We start from the raw sequence: 21,040 nt of genomic DNA, 5'->3' as shown, positions 1-21,040 counted from the left end.
TAGAAAACTTATTAAAATTACACGGCACTTTTCATCACTGTGCAAATCTTAACCTTTAACATTTAAAACTTCCATCAAAACCTACGGGCTAAATTGCATTTGAAAATGCACAAAATACTATTAATTCAAAAACAAAACAATATGTAATTTATCACTTCAATATCTACATTCCTAAAAGTAATGCACAATTACTATTACAATAAAAGATACGTAAAACTTGCTTTAAAATCGGTATCAGAACAACCCAAAATAAAATAAGTTAAAAAAAGGAAGAGATAGTACACTGTCTTTAAAATAAATAGATATAAAGATAATTTACGACAATTAGATGTCAAACCTCATTAAAATATTAAACCAACCTGCAATCATGTACACGAAATCTTTAGGAGTGGACATTCTTACCGGATTTAAAATCACGAAGCTTATCTAAACTCTAAACTTTTTAAAAAAATTCTACAATCAAAACCTAATAAGCATCAGCTCTGATTGCTTTGATTACTGCCACGTTCACGGGTACACTAAATATGGGAACGACCATTGGAAGTTCTTTCACGAGTACTCTTATCAGCAACAAATCTTTACTTATACATTTATTCACATGCAACAACCTTACCCAATGAGAATCCAAACAAAGAAACGATAAATTCACTTGCCGAACGCTACCTGTTTTTTTTTCTATTCTTATTCAAATCTTGAGATAGTTTTTTTTTATGTAGCTTGTGTAACAAAGATTCGGGCAATTGAGGTGGGCACTGATGAGATGCAGCTTTCTGGTTCCCGTGGTATTGAGGTGTATGATAAATTATTATTACCCATGTGTTGTGGACAAAACACTTCAACAAGTGATGACCTTGTTGCCCAATAACTTTGCAATGGTGGCTTTTTTACTATACCCATGTGCATCGTGATGCCAAAAGTCTTTAGCTCTGGCACTGTTACTGGGACCCATTCATCTAAAAACTTTTTCCTGTTGGTTGCTATCACCGGCTCAGCATACAAGTTGGTTTGAACTTTGATCAGCTCATAAAAATCCTCACCAATAAACTCATTGAAAACTGACATTGGTGACATATCCTGTGTGTTAATATCGATGCCTGTGTTACCCATGAATGTTGTTTCTGGAGGTTCATCTGAAGGGTCATTTGGACATGTTTTATGCTTTTCAATTTTGCACAATACAAGATTTACCTGATTCAAACCCCAATTTGTCTGACGTTGAGTTGAGTTAGTGGTGACACCATTGTACTCAAACAATCACCAAGCAGGAAACGTTTTCTATGTATTTTCGACGCATTACCTATGACGTCCTAATTGTGGTATTCTGGAATTAAAAACGTTCGAGTTTACTGCGCGTACGAGTCCAACGATCGCTGCACATGCCGTAACCACTTTATTTAAAATATATCGGCGCGTTATTGTTCGTATTTCAACCGAAATATATGAAAACAGGGCAAAAACTGCTAAAAAATTTTCTTAAATTTGGGTTTTTGTTTTATGACAAAAATATATTAAAACTTCACTGTAGATTTTTTTGCAAGCAAGAAATAGTTCTTCCATCCAAGTACATCACACTGAAGGTATTTCCACGCAAGTGCCGCTAATTATCACGGCGTAATTACTATTTCGTTTACCGTCTATATATAGACGATCGGATTCTACGGTAGTCGCATAATCGTCTATATATTGACGGTCTGGGTGGAAAGAGTTTAAGAGGCAATATTTGCAAGCGAGTGGTAAGTTGTATTTATTTTACTTGAGTGCCTGTATATATTCTTTATAGTTTATCAAACAGCTCGAGTACATTTCGAATAATAAGCATTAGTATTAAACATTAGTAATAAAGATTGCATGTGTTAATTTGTATAACGCAGTAACGAAATTGATCAAATCAATTTAATAAAACCCTGTTGTTTATGTGGCAATAAGTATAACAGTTAAATCAAAATGTTGTTTGTTTTATAGAAGATTTAACATTCTAGGTGTGAAACTAAACTTGTTCATGGTATTTGTCCCACAGATGTATACGATCTTTGTCAAATTATGCAGCAAAACATTTGCTCACTGTCGTTGCAGCAAAGAGGAAATTTTGTGTTTTTGAGAACTATGTTTTTTGATTCTTGATTATGATCTTTTAAATGTGATAAGTTTGGATGTTGAACTAATGCGAGGTTCACTATGTGCTTGCGGTTTCTTGCTTTCCATAAGTGTTCTGGATTAGTTTTCCTTTTTTCCCAACGTTTCCCCTCTTTGTTTGTGTTTTCTGCCTGGTGTGGTCGTCAGTCCTGGCTCTTCGTATAGACTTGCATCTCAGTTCTAACTAGTGATGCACCGATGTTAGGATGGCTAAAACACAGCCAAATATGCCATTTTGCCGATGTTTCGGCCCGAATTTCTTTCTAGGAGCACAAAGTGCTTTAGTGAAGGTTTTTTCATTTCCTACCAATATACTTGTTGTATTGTTTGATGAGACCATAGGCACATGAGCCAATTGGGTTCAGATCAACAGACTGTTAACAACTTGGATTGAACAACGTGTTTGCACGTTTGAAAGGTTTTCATATAAGAAGTTTACTGTCGAATTAGTTCAGATTGTTTTGTAGCCGACTTGTCAATTTTAGACAAATGTGTTTTTTGTTGGCGAATAATGCACAATTCCGTCACTTGTGCATTTTGAGTATGGTTTGTGTTGCATTTAGTTGGTTTCATAACTTTTCGCTTTTATGTTTTTTCCTCTTTAGTAGATGTAGGGCCACATAGTTGTTATAAGAGTTTTTGTTAAAAAATCTGGCCCAGATTGTGATTCAAAGACTCATGTTGTTTTTACAAAATGTTTTTGACAACAACAAAGAAACGAAAGGAGGACAGAACTGTGTGAATGTTACATGACAAGACAGTTTTACACGAAGAAACAACGTCAAAAAGAATTTAGTTAAAGGATGGGCAACAAACTATCAAAAAAAAGGTTAAATTCATACCGTAAAAGTAATAACGAAGCAACCAAGTCCAACCTGTCCCGAAGAACCCAGTTCCAATCGAGCTCGACCCAAAGACCAGATGACGCTGAACCCCAATCCAGCTTGTTCCAAAGACCAGATGTTGTTCAACCCCAATCCAGTTTAACCCAAGGACCAGATGATGCTAAACCCCAATCCAGCTTGACCCAAGGACCAGATGATGCTAAACCCCAATCCAGCTTGACCCAAGGACCAGATGATGCTAAACCCCAATCCAGCTTGACCCAAGGACCAGATGATGCTAAACCTCAATCCAGCTTGACCCAAGGACCAGATGATGCTAAACCCCAATTCAGCTTGACCCAAGGACCAGATGATGCTAAACCGCAATCCAGCTTGACTCAAGGACCAGATGATGCTGAACCCCAAAACCCCAAATTTGTTTCCTGTTTGCGAAAATTGTTACAGGAAACAAATTTGTTTCAAAAATTGTTACAGGAAACAAATTTGTTTCAAAAAATTATTACAGGAAACGACATACAGTCAGGGGCAAATTTAATGCTGCATGTAGAGCACAAAGTTTTTTTAAAATTAGACGTTTGGCAGCGTATACTCCGTATGCTTTTTTTTAGTTTTCAACTACGCGTGATATTACACACTCAATCAGCCACATTGACTCATGTGAACCCTTCATATGTGGTTGTACACAATAGTGGAACGAAACGGTTTTCTGAATAGACAAACGAAATTGTACTTTAAGTGTTGTAAGTGTCAGTTAACAACTCACATTTAGCGATGCAAGCCAAGAAGCAGGTTGCTGGTTGTTTTGTTTTAGATGCTTTGTTGTTAATCGCCGGTTGGAAACAACGGAATATTGTGTTTAAAATTGTTTGACACACTTTAGTAATTAGTTACACCAACATTTACGTACCAGAACGTAGAAGCAAAGGTTTATTCACGCCATGCCACAAATTTCCCATCACATGTGTACTAAGGTAAAATATACTGCAAAATACCACCCTGGGGTAATAGATCAAATAAACAAAACAACACCATTAATGCGACTAAACAAAGTATTTTTTGTGTGTGAAGTTTCAAGTTAACCAGCATCAGATAACTTCGCAATGTGGCAGTCAGCTGTGCAACAATTTCCTTTTCCAGTGTGTCCGATTACGCCTCACTTATGTTGGTCCGAAACTGGGTGCAAAAATGTTAAGCCTTGAGAGCCGTACAAAGATGTGTTTTTCAGCAAAAGTAAATGTTTTCAGCCTAAGTTACTATTTATTGTGGGTCAACAAGTGTCTTTTCAAACTTGAAAAGATATTGAATCTTTTTTCGCAAACATCGCAGCGATGGGGTTTCCTTTTTGTATGAGTCAACAAGTGTCTTTTCAAACTTCCACGCTGGGTAAACCTTTTATCACAGGTACCACATTGATCTGGTTTCTCTTTAGTGTGAACTATCATGTGTGTTTTCAAATTGGAAATGACACTGAATGTCTTTTCACACACATCGCATCGATGGAGTTTCTTTTTAGTGTGAATCAACATGTGGGTTTTCAAATTTCCACTTTGGGTAAATCTTTTATCACAAACATCACATCGATGAGGTTTCTCTTTACTGTGAATCAACATGTGTGTTTTCAAATCTCTTCCACGAGCAAACCGCTTCTCACACACATCACATCGATAAAGTTTCTCTTTAGTGTGGGTCAACATGTGACTTTTCAAATTTAAAATGACACTGAAGGTCTTCTCACACACATCGCATCGATAAAGTTTCTCTTTAGTGTGAGTCAACAAGTGTCTTTTCAAACTTCCACGCTGGGTAAATCTTTTATCACATGTATCACATCGATGTGGTTTCATTTTAGTGTGAATCAACATGTGTGTATTCAAATTTCCAATTTGGGTAAATCGTTTATCACAAGTATCACATCGATGTGGTTTCATTTTAGTGTGAATCAACATGTGTGTTTTCAAATTTCCGCTTTGAGTAAATCTTTTATTACAAACATCACTTTGATAAGGTTTCTCTTTATTGTGGGTCAACATGTGACTTTTTAAATTTGAAATGACACTGAAACTCTTTTCACAAGCATCACATCGATGTGGTTTCTCTTTAGTGCGGGTCAACATGTGTGTTTCCAAATCTCCACCGCGAGCAAACCTTTTTTCACAAACATCACAACGAAGTGTTTTCTCTTTAGTATGGGTCAACATGTGTGTTTTCAAATCTCCACCACGAGCAAACCTTTTTTCACAAACATCACATCGATGTGTTTTCTCGTTAGTGTGAGTCAACATGTGTCTTTTCAAATTTCCACTTCGGACAAAAGTTTTTTCACAAACATCACACGGATGAAGTTTCTGAATACTGTGGTTCAGCTTATTTCGTTTTACATTTCCACGCTCAATAAACATGTGATCACTTTGCTCGAAGTTAAAATCCTGAGATCCCATCTCGTCAAATTAGTTGTCCAGGTATTATAACAAAATGTTTAATCTGAATCATAAGTATTATGTTATGACCTGAAGCAAGATGTTAGTAATTTTGCTATTGTTTTAGATGCTTTCATTTCTGTTCCTAAGTTTGAAACAAAGGAATATTATGTTTAAAATTATTTGATATAAATGTAATTGAACAAATTTACTACCTACCGGAACGTAGAAGCAAACCTATATTCACGTCATGCTACAAATTTCCAATAACACATTTGCTAAGGTAAAATATACTGCACAATACTACCTGATACAATGAGATTCTAATAAACAGAACAAACATTAATGTAATTAATTATCTACATAGGATAATACTCAAGTGAAGTTTTAAGCTGAGCTGTATCAACTTGCTTCGCGATATGGCAGTCAGCTGTGCAACAATTTCCTTTTCCAGCGTGTCCGATTATGCCTTACTTATTTGAGGCAAAAAGAAAATGGTTTGACTAGAACTCAATAACGTGTCAGACTCAACTATTCACAAAATGAAGTATGCAATTTCCAATAAAGCCAAAACTAAATAAAGCTTGTGATGTTGTTGAGATGGTGGATCACCAACTTTCACATAACGTGAACAGGGCAAAACAAGTCACTGTCACATCCAAGTCAAACTTAGTAAACGGTCAGGCTAAAAGCGTTCTTCTGTCAACACTTGCTGAAAAGCTGCCATAAAGTCTGAATGCTAGTGCTGCCATAAAAGTCTGAATGCTAACATAAAATAAATTGATTTGAATCACAATAAACAAACGAAACTTTGGTTGACATTTCTGGACTTACTGAGCCATAACAATCTCGTAGGCGACGTTCACAGAACCAAACAGTAACCTTTTAAACAGGACAAACGCTTGTGCAATAAACTGAAGTATAATTCTTGACTTGAGTATTGAGCTAACTGACTTCAACTGGCTTCGCAATGCGGCAGTCAGCTGTGCAACAATTTCCTTTTCCAGCGTGTCCGATTGCAAGTGTCATTAATTAACCACTAATCGGACACAGTCCCCTGGCGCTGGTGAAATCAAAATGTGTTCTTCAGTGCAGTAATAAAAACTCATACGTGTATTCAGTTATGCGCGATATTTGTGTAACTTTAACCTGAAGCATAGTACCCCAGGCCTATTAAAGACGTGTACCGAATCAACTGCTCTCCCGAGCATTCCCATGTGGCAAGATATTTTGCCTGTGCTTTGCCATATGGGGATGCTTGGGAGACCAGCTGATTAGCCTGTGCCTTGCCATAAGGCAGTGGTTCTCAAAGTATGGGTCGCAACCCAATGCAGGGTAAAAAATGTGTCGCGCTATGGTGGTTTAATTCTGCCCAAGCGAAGTATTACGAACTATAAACACAAAATAATTTACTTAATGCAGTAATAAAGTCAGCTCACTCGACCACGTTGTACAGTAAAATGAACCAATCATTGCAACATTCAGACAATAGCCTTCCAATTTTACTGTTCCGCACATAGCGACTGTTACGTCATAGCACGGGAAATAATAGGTCAAGTTAATCTTCCAAAACTTAACGTGGAGATGTAACAGTTAGCGTTTAAGGATGAGTAAGCATTCGATTTTAGAAGTTTTTTAGATTTCGGATTTACTTCTATCAATGATCATGGTGCGGCAAAGTCACAATGTGTGCTGTGTTATGCAGTATTGTCGAACGAATCTCTGAAGAAAAACAAACTGAAGAGATATCTGGAAACGTAACACCCGCAACATGTGAAAAAAAGATCGAATTTATTTTCAGCACCGAGAAGCGGAACTAAAACGAAGCCAATTTTGCTCACCAACGAATCCAGCGTATTTAGCCACCAACAAGCCACGCTGGCATCGTACGTAGTCGGGCTACTCATAGCTAGAGCGATGAAACCACACACGATCAGAGAAGAGCTCGTTAAGCCTACAGCCATTGACATGGCCAGACTCCTACGCGGCGACGGCGTGGCCTCGAAAATGCAGTCCATCTCGTTATCGAACAGCACAGTGAAAAGTCAAATCACAAATCTTTCACTGAATATAAAATATCAAGTGGTCTCCCGAATGAAGAAGGCGGGAAAATGGAGCTATCAACTCGATGAGTCAGCCGACATTGAAAAGAATGCGCAGCTAATGGTATATGTGAGGTACGAGGGTGACATAGACCTCGAAGAAGAGTTTCTGTTTTGCACACAACTGACAACAACGACAATGCTTGGTGCTCGACAGGGGTTTACTACACGAGTCAAACAAGTCAATACTAATGTACCGTCCTACCGTCCACTGTCTTCTACACCGTGAAAATCTTGCTGCGCAACATTTGTTTCCGGATCTTTCGACAGTAATGCAGGAGGTGGTTGGTGTTGTGAACTTTATCAAATCCAGTGCTCTTAACCCTCGTCTGTTTGAGCAGATGTGTGCCGACTTCGGATCTCAATCCCAACACCTCCTATTCTACTCAAATGTGAGATGGCTCTCTCGAGGTAAGCTCTTGCACCGTGTAGTTGATCTACGAATAGAGCTGCAAATCTTTCTCAATGAAAAAAACATCGTCATGCCATTCGGTTCCGAGATAAGGAGTGGATGTTAAAAGTGTGTTACTTAAACGACATCTTTACTGCAGTGAACGATCTTAACACATCAATGCAAGGCAGAAATCAAAATATCATCACTCTCTCTGAGAAGCGTCTGCCTTCAAAGAAAAGCTGCAACTCTGGAAGAAGAAACTGGAGCGTGGACGAACAGCAGCGTTTCCATCCATGAACGAGTATGTGGAGGAATGGAATCAAATTGCAATTAGCAGATTTGATGTCATCAAACCCATCTTATTGGAGCATTTAAAAAAACCTTATCACTGCTTATCAAAAAACCACGATCTTCTAGAAGAGTTTATTAATACCTGCAACACAAAGCCAGATGTCATTGCCATCTCTGAAACTAAACTTAATGACCATACCTCTTCAAATGTGGACATATCTGGCTACAGGTTTGTGCACCATGACTCTGAAACCCATGCCGGTGGAGTTGGCCTGTATGTAAAAAAATCACTTAACTTCACAATTACCCACACATACCTCATTACAATGCCAAAATGTAAAAACATATGGACTAATCTACAGCTTCAGGACACAAAATATGCAATATTAGGGGTAATCTACAGGCATCCAAATTACAACATTGATGAATTTCACAAAAACCTAGAAAAATGCCTGTTTGCTTTGACCAAAAAGGAAACTTTGTTCTACATTCTTGGTGATTTTAATATTGACCTCAATGCTGACAATTTACAATGCCACAACTACAAAGACATTAGAAAGCCTAAATGTAAAATCACTAATTAATTCATATTCTCACATAGCTCCCTCACTTACAAGATCTGCAATTGATCACTAATAATATACTAATAATGATACAGGAGAGCACATACCTCGTTTAATAGAATTCGACATATCCGATCATCTTCCAATATTTGTAATCATCAAGTACATCCCACATAAAACTGCAACCACATTCCGGAAATTCAGAATCTACAAAAACTGTAACTCCCAAAACTACTGTGAAGATATATTGCAAATTCAAGAAAACATTGCACCATTTTCATCTGTTGAAGAAAAAATGACACAAATGATATCACTTCTGCAAGGGATAATAAACAAACATGCACCATATGTAACATTACCACAAAAATGCCATCACAAACATAAACCATGGATCACAACGCATATTTTAAATTCGATCACTACCAAAAACAAAATGTACAAAAAAACACTCCACACAAGCAACAACCACATTACAACAATCTACAAAATTTATGCAAAAACACTTAAAAATGTCATAAAGAAATCAAAACAATTTTACTACACAAACATTTTTACAGCAAACAAAAATAATCCCAGGGAAACCGGGAAGGTAATTCAAAATATCACATCACCCAAAAAAACTGAACACAACAACATAACAAAAGTCATTAAAAACTTACAACCCATCATCACAGATCCCACATCAATAGCCAACATATTCAACAGTTACTTTTCCACAGTTGGCAAGTAAAATTCCACCCATCCCGCAATCCCCAACATCATTCCTTTCGCATCCTACTTCGAATTCATTTTCATTTGCACCCATAGACACCAGTGACATGTACAATATCATATCAGCATTGAATGAAAGGAAGACGCCAGGACCATATGATATACCGATAAAGTTATTTAAACTTGCAGCACCATATCTATCTCCCTTGCTATGCGACATGTTCAACGAATGCATAAATTCCAGTGTCTATCCAAACTGCCTGAAACTGGCAAAAATCTTCCTCTTCTCAAAGGGGGGAATTCTCAAGAAACAGCCAATTACAGACCCATATCTCTCATCCCAACTGTGTCAAAAGTCTTCGAACGATTAATCTACAACAGAATGACAGATTATCTGCACAAATTTAAACTTATCACCAAATTTCAAAATGGCTTCCGACCTAAACACTCTACAGATTTGACTATAGCTGAAATACACGACAAACTTGTTTTAAATTGTGATGATGGCAACATTACCTGCGGAATTTGTGTGGATGTGGCAAAGGCATTTGATACCGTCGACCACTCCATTATGTTACAAAAATTGGCTTGTTATGGATTCAGAGGTCATATACTAGATTTTTTTTTAAAGTTACTTATCCGATCGCAAACAATTCACTCATTTTCATCCCAATCACGATTCTTGCTACCAAAACACAACTTCATTCCACCTTCCAAATAACATGTGCACAACACTCCATACAAGAGGTCCAAACAGTAAAATACCTATGAGTGATATTTGACAATAAACTGAACTTCAAACCTCATATTCAATTCCTTTGCAAAAAAATAAGTTGTAGTGCTGGCATACTCGCAAAGCTAAGACACATCATGCAATTTCCAACCCTCCGAGCCATTTACTATTCACTGGTACACCCATACCTTCTGCATGGGATATTTGCCTGGGGTTTTGCTAATAAAACCAATTTGCAACCATTGACATCACTTCATAACAGAGTTCTTAAAACCATTACTCACAGCCCATATCATACTTCACCTACACCCCTGTATAAACAAACAAACAAACATTGTGAAGATAACAGACATTCACTTTGCAGAGATAGTTAAACTTGTGTTTCTTTACAAAAATAGGGCATCACCTGAAACTTTCCACCAATTTCAAACACCCATACAGGACATTCGCCAACACAACACCAGATTGGCATCCAGAGATCAGTATTTCCTCAACTGTGTTTCCACCACAAGAGCACAAAACACCATATTCCATGCAGGCCCCAAAATGTGGGAGACTCTACCAGATAGCATAAAACATGTGAGCTTACACGCCTTCAAAAAGAAAGTCAGAAACTTACTTGCTGCCAGATACGACCTGTGAAATTTGTATTGACATGCTGCCCTTGTCCACGTGCTTGCCTAAACATGCCTCACGTTGTTTTGGAATGATTGTTATCATGTATATTGCCCCAATCTAGCAATTAGCTAATTATGCGCGTTCTTTTCAATTTGCCCTCGAGCCTCACAATCGCAACGTACAACGATTCGTGCAAATTGTTGTTCAAGTTTTTCTTTTCAGCAGTGTTATTTCCTTCGTTTTTGGTGTCATCCCTGTTTGCTTTTGTATTTTCGCGTTTTGTTTTGTTCTGCTGCTCTAACAAAAACTTTCCACACTACCACTTACCTTCCGTTCTTAATTCGACAATAACGGGTCACTGACTTGTTGGCCAATGTTTGGCCTTTCACTGACCCCGTCACGCGTTTATGAAGGTTTTTTTTTCATATTATTGTTGCAATTTACTTTCCTTCAGGGTTCCCGCGCAATTTTCGTTCTTAAATTCCATGACTTTTCCAAAACTTTTCAAGGAAAAAAAACAAATTTCCATAACCTTTTTTGAAAAAACAGCGAGCAATTCCCATCGTGAAACTAGTTAGAATTAGACTTTGGTAGATGCAGCCAATTTACCATACTTGCAACAAATATTTTTATGTTACGTAATTTAAAATTCCTATATCTATCTGGCATTTTCAGGGTAAAACAGTCGCCACATTCCATACTTTTTCAAGAACTTTTGTAAAAGTTGGCTTTTTTCAAAACTTTTCCAGGCCTTAAAAATACAAATTTAAATTCCATAACTTTTCCAGGTTTTCCATGTCCGCGGGAACCCTGTTCCTTCCATGCGTGCCAAATAAAAGAATTGAATTGAAAATTGAAAAACATCAGCGTTTACATTGTGACTCGTGTTGTACATGATTTTTTTTACATTGTTAGGCCACCAAAGCTGTACAAATAGGTGGTTTTTCAGCCAAAGCAATAATTTTCACGAACATCAAATCGGTAAAGTTACTGTTTATTGTGATTTATCATGTGTCTTTTCAAACTTGAATCTTTTTCCGCAAACAACATATCAATGGGTTTTTGTTTTGTATGAATCAACATGTGGGTTTTCAAATTTCCACTTGGGTAAATCTTTTATCACAAGTGTCACATCGATGGGGTTTCATGTTAGTGTGAATCAACATGTGGGTTTTCAAATTTCCACTTTGGGAAAATCGTTTATCACAAGTATCACATCGATGTGGTTTCTCTTTAGTGTGGGTCAACATGTGTGTTTTCAAATTTGAAATGAAACTGAAGTTTTTTTCACAAACAACGCATCGATGTGGTTTCTCTTTAGTGTGGGTCAACATGTGTGTTTTCAAATTTGAACTATCATTGAATCTTTTTTCACAAACAACACATCGATAAGGTTTCATTTTAGTGTGAGTCAACATGTGTCTTTTTAAACTTGAAATGACCTTGAATCTCTTTTCACAAACAACACATCGATGAGGTTTCTCTTCGGTATGTGTCAGCATGTGTGTTTTCAAACTTCCACAACGAGTAAACCTTTTTTCACAAATATAACATCGATGAAGTTTCTCTTTAGTGTGAGTCAACATGTGTCTTTTTATATCCCCACTAGCAGTGAACCTTTTTTCACAAACATTACACCGATGCGGTTTCTTCTTAGTGTGAGTCAACATGTGTCTCTTCAAAGTTCCTCTTTGGACAAAAGTTTTTTCACAAACATCACATCGATGAAGTTTCTTAATGCTGGGTGTCACCATATGTTTCAATAAACCTCCGATCAAAAACATCACTTTGCTCGAAGTTAAAATCCTGAGATTCCATTTCGTCAAATTAGTTGTTCAGGTATTATAAAAAAATGAGTACTTTTTTAAGAGCTGAAACAAAATGTTAGTATTTTCACCTTTGTTTCAGATGCTTTGTTGTAAATCAGTTTAAAACAACGGAATGTTATGTTCAAAAATTGTTTGACACAAACTTTGTTGAAGAAACTTACTACGTCCCAGAACGTAGAAGCAAACCTGTAGTTACGTTATGCTACAAATTTCCAACAACATGTGTGCTAAGGTAAAATGTACTGCACAATACTAACCTGGTGTAATGAGATCCAAATAAACAAAACGAACACTTATGCGATTAATTATCTACAAAGCACAATTCCAAAGTGAATTTCAAACTTGCTAGTATCAACTTACTTAGCGATGTTGCAAATCAGCTGTGCAACAATTTCCTTTTCCAGCGTGTCCGATTTCGCCTCACTTATATCGGTCCGAAACTGGGCCAAACCAACCGAGGCCAAATCAGAATGTTTTGACTAGAACTCAACTAGTCCAAAATGAAGTGTGCAATTTCCAATAAGCCAAAACTAAAGAAAGCTTGTAATGTTGTTGAGATGGTGGGTCACCAACTTTCACATAACGTGATCTGAGCAAAATAAGCCACTGTCACGTGCACGTCAAATTTAGTAAACGGTCAGGCTGAAAGCGGTTTTATGTTAACACATGCTGAAAAAAACATTTATTCCGTGTCTAGACCAAAGTATTCATAATGCTGCAAAGTGAATGTTAACATAAAATAAATTGCATTGCATCCCAATAAACAATCGAAACTTTTGTTGACATTTCTGGACTTGCTTAGCCAAAACAAACTCGTTGGCACATTACAACGTTTACAGAACCAAACATAAGCACCTAAACAAAACAAACGCTTATGCTATTAACTATAGTCTAATTCTTGTCTGCAGTATTGAGCTAACTGACTTCAACTGGCTTCGCAATGCGATAGTCAGCTGTGCAACAATTTCCTTTTCCTGCGTGTCAGATTACAAGCGTCGATTATACAACCACTAATCGGACACAAACCACTGGCGCTGGTAAAATCAACATGCTTTCTCCAGTGTCTTAATAAAAACTTATATGTGTTTTCATTTATGCGCGTTATTGGTGTGACTTTAACCTGAAGCAATATATTTCGCAAAGTGGCAAACAACCAAATGTTTTTTGAACACACGTGACAAAGTTACTTTTTCAAACCATAAGCCGTCGACGTCGCAATCTATTTTGGCTTTCGACTTTAGAATGCAACATTATATATTTGTTAAGTCCTAAAAGCGTGAGAGGACCGGAAATTGTTTACAAACGTTCGATTTTATTTTTTAAGACACCAACGTTCGTAATATGGGCTTTGCGTAAGCGTCCGGGAATGTATACGATGTGAATGTATATGGTGTATCACGGCCGATATGTATGTTTTGTTCAGTAAAACATCAATGTTTGATTTTTGTAAAAAAATAAGCTTAATTAACATTTCCACAAACTTAGTAAATTGAAATAAGTTGGCAATTCCTTAAACGATTATAATTACCTGTACGGGAAATAAAAGTTAGGTTATTGTTACACATTTCGGTCGCTCATCTGTCCGTTGCATTATTGCAAACTGTACATGAATTCCAATCGGATTCAACGGAAGAACAATATATTAGTTCAACAAGGTTTTCGGCAATTCGTCCCAGTCTGCGTTTATTACAGAAATTGAAAAACATAAGTATGTGCATAATTTGCCCACTGGAGTTTTATTTAAACGCCTGACTATTTGCTTGCAATATCAACAACAAAACGTAACAGACAGCTAATTGCAACATATGTATTCTAAATTATCGTTTTATAACAGAGTAGATAATAACTTTTAGCCGGTTTAACATGTACACCAAAGTTTAATTTACACGCGTTCAGTTATAACTATGCGTGTGCTGACTAGAGTCTTAATTTAACCGCGTTGCGTCTCATACGTGTTTATCTGGGCGAGTGGGAAATAGTGGGTGGCGTCTTATACGAGCAAGCAAACAATGAATCACTTTGGTAGGAAACAAATAACACGGCCATAATACGGTTGAACATATAACAAGCATAAATACACTCTTTAACCTGCATGGCAATACAAAATTAAAAACTGTTCAGCACAAATCTTGTTAACGCACAGGAATTAATGGAAAAAATATGACGCCACATTTGTGTCCCCATAACTACTATTTTCAATGTTAATTATGGTATCATATTTAAACGTGCGTTTAACAACCAACTAAATACTCTTGGTATACTGAAGCTGTTGTTTTGTATTGATCAAACATGTGACCATTTGTCGATAAATTCTTCTAAGTTTTCAGCATTTGATTTTTATGCAATCGACATTTAAATCTTTTGTATGAGGCAATAAGAGGAAAAGGATCCAAAACGCAGGCAAATGCGAAGTAGGGCGTTTTATTTACCCACGCCTGACTGTTCGAAATGTTCATGATCTGCCCACACATGATGCTGGTTTGAATTGACAAAAAAATTAAACAAACCACTTCATATAATTTGGTTTAGGCAATTTAAATAATAAACAATAATTGATGCAAACAACAGGCCTACAATCTTTCACTCACTTTTTAACAAAAGGTAGTATTATACAATTAAATTTGAGGATGCAAAAAATACACTGCAGATGTAAGTATTTACTATAAACTGTAACGGGACGTGATAAACTGTGACAAACTTAACGATAAATTCTCATGGTAACAACATTATCACGAGAGATAAAGTTCGTGAAATAATTTGATTACCGTAACACAGATTCAAGTAAAGGTACGTAAATACGGATTGAAACATTTTAATTTTAAGGATTGGAAACACATGAGAAACAAAATTTCATCTTATATGTACAGTATACCAACCAAAAACAGCGATTTAAACAGTTTACAGTTTGTCAATATATTGTATTTATCGATAAAATATCATAATTGTTGAATCCAAATCTCTCTGAGAATGAGAATAATCAACTGCAGTAACTTCTTGGACCACAGTGTTCGGCATTCCGTTCCAATCTAGGTTTAATTGAAAAGATTACAAGTTAAACAATGTTTAATGGAAAAGAGCACTAAACGGTAATTTACTTGTAAAATCATTGCAGTCATCCAAATAGGAAGTATCTGGATTCTTCATTCCTCCAATACACACAAATTCGCTTCTCCAACCGTTCACTCTAAATAATTCAGAAAATAGATAAATAATTTAATTTGTTAATTTAGGCACCATTATGAAACTTTAAATCTTTAAATCGATTACGTAAATGTATGTTTTGAACAGTTTTCCAAAAATCGACTTACTTCACAGCAGGGCACATTGCATACACGCTACCAGTTCTTCCATAAGCACGAAACTGAACAAAACCGGTCGGTAGAGGTTTTACACTTGGTGGCAGCATCGAGTTAACAACTGAATCGTTTCCGGTGGAAAATTGAACTGGTACTGAAATTCCATCTTCGCCATGAGAGCAATAAGGACCTGCAACAACTAACTTCTGAAAACGTTGTAAGAAGCTTTATTAAAACTCTAGCAACTCACTTCTAAATAAATAACAAAACTTCGTAAACTTATCTTTGCATGGCAATTAATTTTGAATTTAAACAATAGGCATTAAACGTTAGTAAAAATGTTCCTTAACATAACAAAAATATAGCTAGATGATAGAGTGATTACAAACGTTTTATACTCACAAAAGTTGTCTGTCTCTGAAATAATTTGCAGTGTTTTGTATATAAAAGCGTTGATCTCTGTTTTAGGTATCAAAACTCCATTTTTCCTAAACGTGTCAATAAATCATATGTATAAAAAAATATTACGATGTCTGTGTCAGTTGTACACACAACATTCAGATAAAAAGGTTTACACCTTGAAACCATTGTGTAACCAAATAGTGTGTTGGATACTGCTTTACGAATTCTCCATCCAAAATCATAGAATGAAGAAAATGTTGACTTTTTCGGTTCTGTAGTAGGCGCTGCAGATGATTTCCATTTCTACGTGACAAAGAGCAAAAAAATGTAATTAAAATTTGAAAGTAATTTCATACTACCCGAGCGGATTTGGATGAAATTAAAAAAAGATTCATATTTTATCAAATTTGTTTGACAATGGTTTGGTTAGCACATTTGCGAAAACAACACAAGCCAGAAACAAGGCGTTGAATACAGTTTACCCTAATATTTATGACATAAAACCAAACATCACACAAGCTGGCTAATGACGATCCATATCTACATTGTGCTTCATAATGTAAAAAGAAATTGTTGAGAGTCTGGTTTCCTTTGTACAAAACTATTGAATCCGTATTTGATCGAAACGATGTTACCTATGTATAGCAGATGTAGGAAATTGAATTAGTTCAGACATATTCTTTTCGCCGTTTTGTCGTACCCTAAATTTCAAGTTGGTAAAGCAGGCATCAAAATTTCCCACAGCAAATAAGGCAAAGAAGGGGTGCGTTTTTCGGTTTGATCGAATCATATTGCCAAGGTCGCATCTTTTTGGTTTAGAAGAAAAGTAAGTGTTGACGTGAAACCAGCAAAAACGTAAAATCAAAAGCAATATTTGACTTACTTATAACTCAACCCATATCGCATACTCCCTGATAGACAATTTACTTTATACGAGCTTGGATAGCAAGACTGTGTTGTGCTAGAGTACACCTGTGTAGACACCTTTTATTAGTAATTCCACAAAAATGCGGTCATGCAGATAATTTACCTGCATTCCGTGAGACGAATAAACATTTCTATCGAACAGCCCGCTTGAATAAATACTATAATCGTAAAAATAGAAATCAGAAATGTGGTTTGTGATTTCTGAAGATTGTGCAACAAATCGATCCAACATCAAATCTAGTTTGGGGTAAAAAACTAAAAAAAAAGAATCAAAATAGAATGAAATAGGTAAAATGTTGAAGTAAATAAAGTGTTTAAATGGATAAAACGTTCAAGTATTAAATAGATAAAGTGTTCACGAAGTGCAATCAAATAAATCTTCTTTCCAACGACAGGTGTTAACACACCTGCCCACAAAACTTTGCTATGACTATTTTGTACTTAATTTTGTACTAATATTATAACCACTGTCAAGAATGAAGTATGACAATTTTAAGTATATTACCAGTTGTTGGTTGTAAAGGATAATGATTATTAAACAAATTGTGCAAATTTCCTCCATAATCTTTCATAAAACCGTTCTCTGTTTGATATTGCAGAAAACATTGCTCTTTGCTGACACCCAGTGGAGTTTGGTTTGGAACATGACGTAACATAATGTCTTTTCCCTGAAAAATTGTGGTCGCAAAAAAATCTTTTTTCACTGCATAATATTTACCTGATATTCGTAATAAGCTTCACTTTTGAAATCTAATCTTGTACAATTGGCAAACGTTCCGAATGAATTTGTGTTCATCCAATTTTGATAATCTGGAATTAACAAGTTAAAAATTAGCTGTGGCGATTATTGCAACCTTGCCAAATTTACTCAAGTAATTTTGGTGATTGTTTGACGTCATAAGAAACCACGATCCACCATAAGCTGCAGTCAAATTTGAATTATTATTATTGATAGTAGCCGCAAGAATCCATCCACCACCAGCAGCTATCATGTCACAGTAAGCCTAAATGCAGGGAAAAACTTTTTTTTTCTCTAATGTTCTATATTTTTTCATATCTTGTACTGTTTAAAAAACATTTAGAGATAAACTATCTTCCTTCACAATTCTTTCATAATGATAATTTTATTCCTCCAAGAGAAACCTTCTAGCAAGTAGCATTAAAAAATATTTCGTTACGAATATTTCATGAGTTTGGGGTTTGATTTGTTTATGGTTTGATTAACATGTTTCATGAACAATCCCAAAACAAGTAATGATTTGTAAAATGATTTGTAACTTACCTCAAAGGATTTAAGTGACGGTTGTATGACGTAGATTCCATCTTTGAATCCTGCGTCTCTCAATTCAACACATGAACGGGCAGGGTTAGGAAAAGTACCAAGTGGTGATTCTGTTGCCACTGATTCAGTTGTGTTGAAGTTTATTTGTCCAGTTGCCAGGGGTGCTAAAGAAATAATATAGCAACACTAAAATTAAATCGAATAATGAAATAACAACTATGTACTCTTGCCAAGTGTGAATGTTGTGGTCACATATTCAGCTGTGTTTCAAGTTGTTTGTCCAGTTGTCTGTGGTGCTATGCACATGATATTTGTAAATGTAAGAGAAATGAGGTATAAATGATTATTATCCTGTGCACCGAGAGTTTTCGAGTGTATTGTTGATCCCTTTGACAGCTATTACTTGACATAAAATGTACTTGATTTTCAGAAAGCGTTTCTCAATTTTAGCAACGTTACTGCCTTTGAACTAATTTATTAAACCCCAGTGAGTTATAAAAATATTCAGAAAAAAATCTTCTCAAACATTTGACTTACTTTTATCAAATTCTTCCGTTTTCTTCTAAAGCAAAAATCTTGTTGCATGAAAACATGGCATTTGTTTTACAAAACAAACATTGCATACCTGGTCTTTCCTGAAGTAAAGTATTCCGAAAACTATCGCCAAAGCAGCCAGGATTACAATAACACACACCGAGATTATGTTCAGTTTCGAGAAGCGTCGTTTTTGCACACACTTTGTTTCAGTTTTTTTCGATTGAATTTTTTTATTTCCTGAGTTAAAAAAAAATGTTTGACAATATTACGATTTTAATGAACTTTTCCTAAAACACCTTACCATATTCTTGCAAAGATGCACCTTTGGGACTCAATGTATCGCTAATTTCTCCATGAAACTTTGATATAGGTTTTCCATACACATTTGAGGATGTTTCCCAGAATCCTACTTCATTAATACAATCAAGATTAAGTAGTGAAAATCAAAATAAGGGCATAATGCACAGATTTCAATTTTTTTGAATGGACTTACTGTCAATTTACGTTTTAACTATGTATTGTAGGGTTAAAAACATACAATACAACTAATTTTTTTGCAATCCAAAACAAACCGTAAACTTAATGTAACATTTACCAGGTGCCACTATATTAGCTGGAGCATGATTATGTTGTCCTTCGTTCATCTCAATTGTTTCATAGGCATTCGCACCAATATTAACACCAACATAATTCATGATTACATTCTTTTAAAAAACATTCGTATGTATGTTTTGTCCACAACAGAAGCAGTGCAACCGATATTGTTTTGATAAAATTGTAACAAAATATATTTGGTTGAGTAAAATTTTTGATCCTACTTGTCATGTCACATGTAAAAATTTCTGTTTCGAACATTTGTTGCTTGTTTAAATTGACAAGTCGAATGCTAGAAAAAGTTAACTCAATGCTTGAAAACCGTTTTCTAAATTCAGCAACACCAATGTGTTCGCAGGAGTCGCATTAAAACATTTTCCCATATCATTAGGTTTGGTCACGCGACGACACAAAGTTCTATATGCTGCCTTATTACTGATTAAACTAAAATATGTACAAAGCTAAACTTTAGCCAGACATGAGAAACATTTAATTATGTTATATGAGTTTCCTCTTTTTTTGTTATAATAAACCACACTAAAGAAATGTCGGAACAAAGCAAACTTCACAATGACCACAAAGGAACAAAGCACATTTTCCTATTTACTAAGCATTCCAATCCTTAGTAAAAGGAAAGGCAAACAGTGAACCATTGTATTTAGGATGTTAAGTCTGTTGTGAAAAGCTAAGAAGCAGCCCCCGCATATGAGTCAAACCAACGGTACATGTTGTTGTTTCAGAGTGGTACTCTCAGTTCTTTTGTTTGTGCGATACTGTAATAATAGCTATGCGTTTGTTCATACGAATATTAATTTAACCGCGTATTCACAAACACATTTAGTTGCTAGAGTTGGATGCAATGGGCGTTGCTTTTTTACAAGCAAGCCAACAACAAATTACTCTACTCTATTGGATACTCTACAATCTACTGGATATCAACGATACAAGCTGGATGTGTTACTCCGGGTCCACAATGCTATTCGTATACCATTGTTTTTGCCAAACAATGCTCATTAAAATATACCGAATTTATAAGCAAACTTGACTTCCTTTTGTGAAATGACAATTACTGTTAACTCAGTATTTTTTGATAGTTTCCAAAGCACCATGTGAATTCCATGAAATACCCTTGACATCCTGCAGACAAGTTTATTCCTATTGTGGCAATGTGTATTTTATATTTTTGTGCGATTTCATTTTAGCTACACACCAGAAGCTTAAAACAATTTTGTATTTCCTTTAAAGTCTAGCGGCCTAAGATGTTGCGTTTTCTAAAACTACACGCCCTAGCGCGCTTACGTAATCATAAAACCGTTTCTTGTAACCGCATTCCGTGTACGATAGTTATTTGTTTTGTTTCGGAGCG

General features: G+C 35.9%; 2 protein-coding genes across 2 annotated transcripts; both read right to left on the bottom strand.

Moving 5' to 3' along the window:
• Window positions 1-3,887: 3,887 nt before the first annotated feature.
• Window positions 3,888-12,671, bottom strand: LOC145219381 (uncharacterized). The gene is made up of 2 exons (XM_080086751.1): window positions 11,923-12,671; window positions 3,888-5,416 (listed from the first exon to the last, which is right to left on the bottom strand). The coding sequence occupies exons 1-2, from the start codon at window positions 12,589-12,591 to the stop codon at window positions 4,232-4,234; spliced, it is 1,854 nt and encodes a 617-aa protein (XP_079942877.1). The 5' UTR covers window positions 12,592-12,671; the 3' UTR covers window positions 3,888-4,231.
• A 3,269-nt stretch (window positions 12,672-15,940) lies between these two features.
• On the bottom strand, window positions 15,941-19,775 carry LOC145219380 (uncharacterized). Its single transcript, XM_080086750.1, has 15 exons — window positions 19,676-19,775; window positions 19,382-19,489; window positions 19,169-19,317; window positions 19,081-19,105; window positions 18,544-18,707; window positions 18,130-18,265; window positions 17,980-18,071; window positions 17,767-17,929; window positions 17,365-17,516; window positions 17,218-17,306; window positions 17,035-17,140; window positions 16,817-16,969; window positions 16,510-16,637; window positions 16,335-16,420; window positions 15,941-16,122 (listed from the first exon to the last, which is right to left on the bottom strand). The coding sequence occupies exons 1-15, from the start codon at window positions 19,773-19,775 to the stop codon at window positions 15,941-15,943; spliced, it is 1,833 nt and encodes a 610-aa protein (XP_079942876.1).
• Window positions 19,776-21,040: the final 1,265 nt, after the last annotated feature.

Source organism: Phallusia mammillata, chromosome 3, assembly GCF_965637545.1.
Source record: "Phallusia mammillata chromosome 3, kaPhaMamm4.hap1.1, whole genome shotgun sequence".
NCBI lineage: Eukaryota > Metazoa > Chordata > Ascidiacea > Phlebobranchia > Ascidiidae > Phallusia > Phallusia mammillata.
This window is presented reverse-complemented; position numbering and strand designations above follow the sequence as displayed.

Bases quoted from the DNA above. Each gene is read 5' to 3' on its own strand.
- LOC145219380 (XM_080086750.1), bottom strand. From the start codon at position 19,775: ATGAATTATGTTGGTGTTAATATTGGTGCGAATGCCTATGAAACAATT. The intron at 19,106-19,168 runs GTATGCAATGTT...TTTTTGCTTTAG, and splicing joins TTTACTTCAGGAAAGACCAG to AAGAAAACGGAAGAATTTGA. The intron at 16,638-16,816 runs GTAAACTGTATT...TTTGTCACGTAG, and splicing joins TTTATGTCATAAATATTAGG to AAATGGAAATCATCTGCAGC.
- LOC145219381 (XM_080086751.1), bottom strand. From the start codon at position 12,591: ATGTTTTTGATCGGAGGTTTATTGAAACATATGGTGACACCCAGCATT. The intron at 5,417-11,922 runs AGATTTACCCAA...TAATTTGACGAG, and splicing joins GATGTGACACTTGTGATAAA to ATGGGATCTCAGGATTTTAA.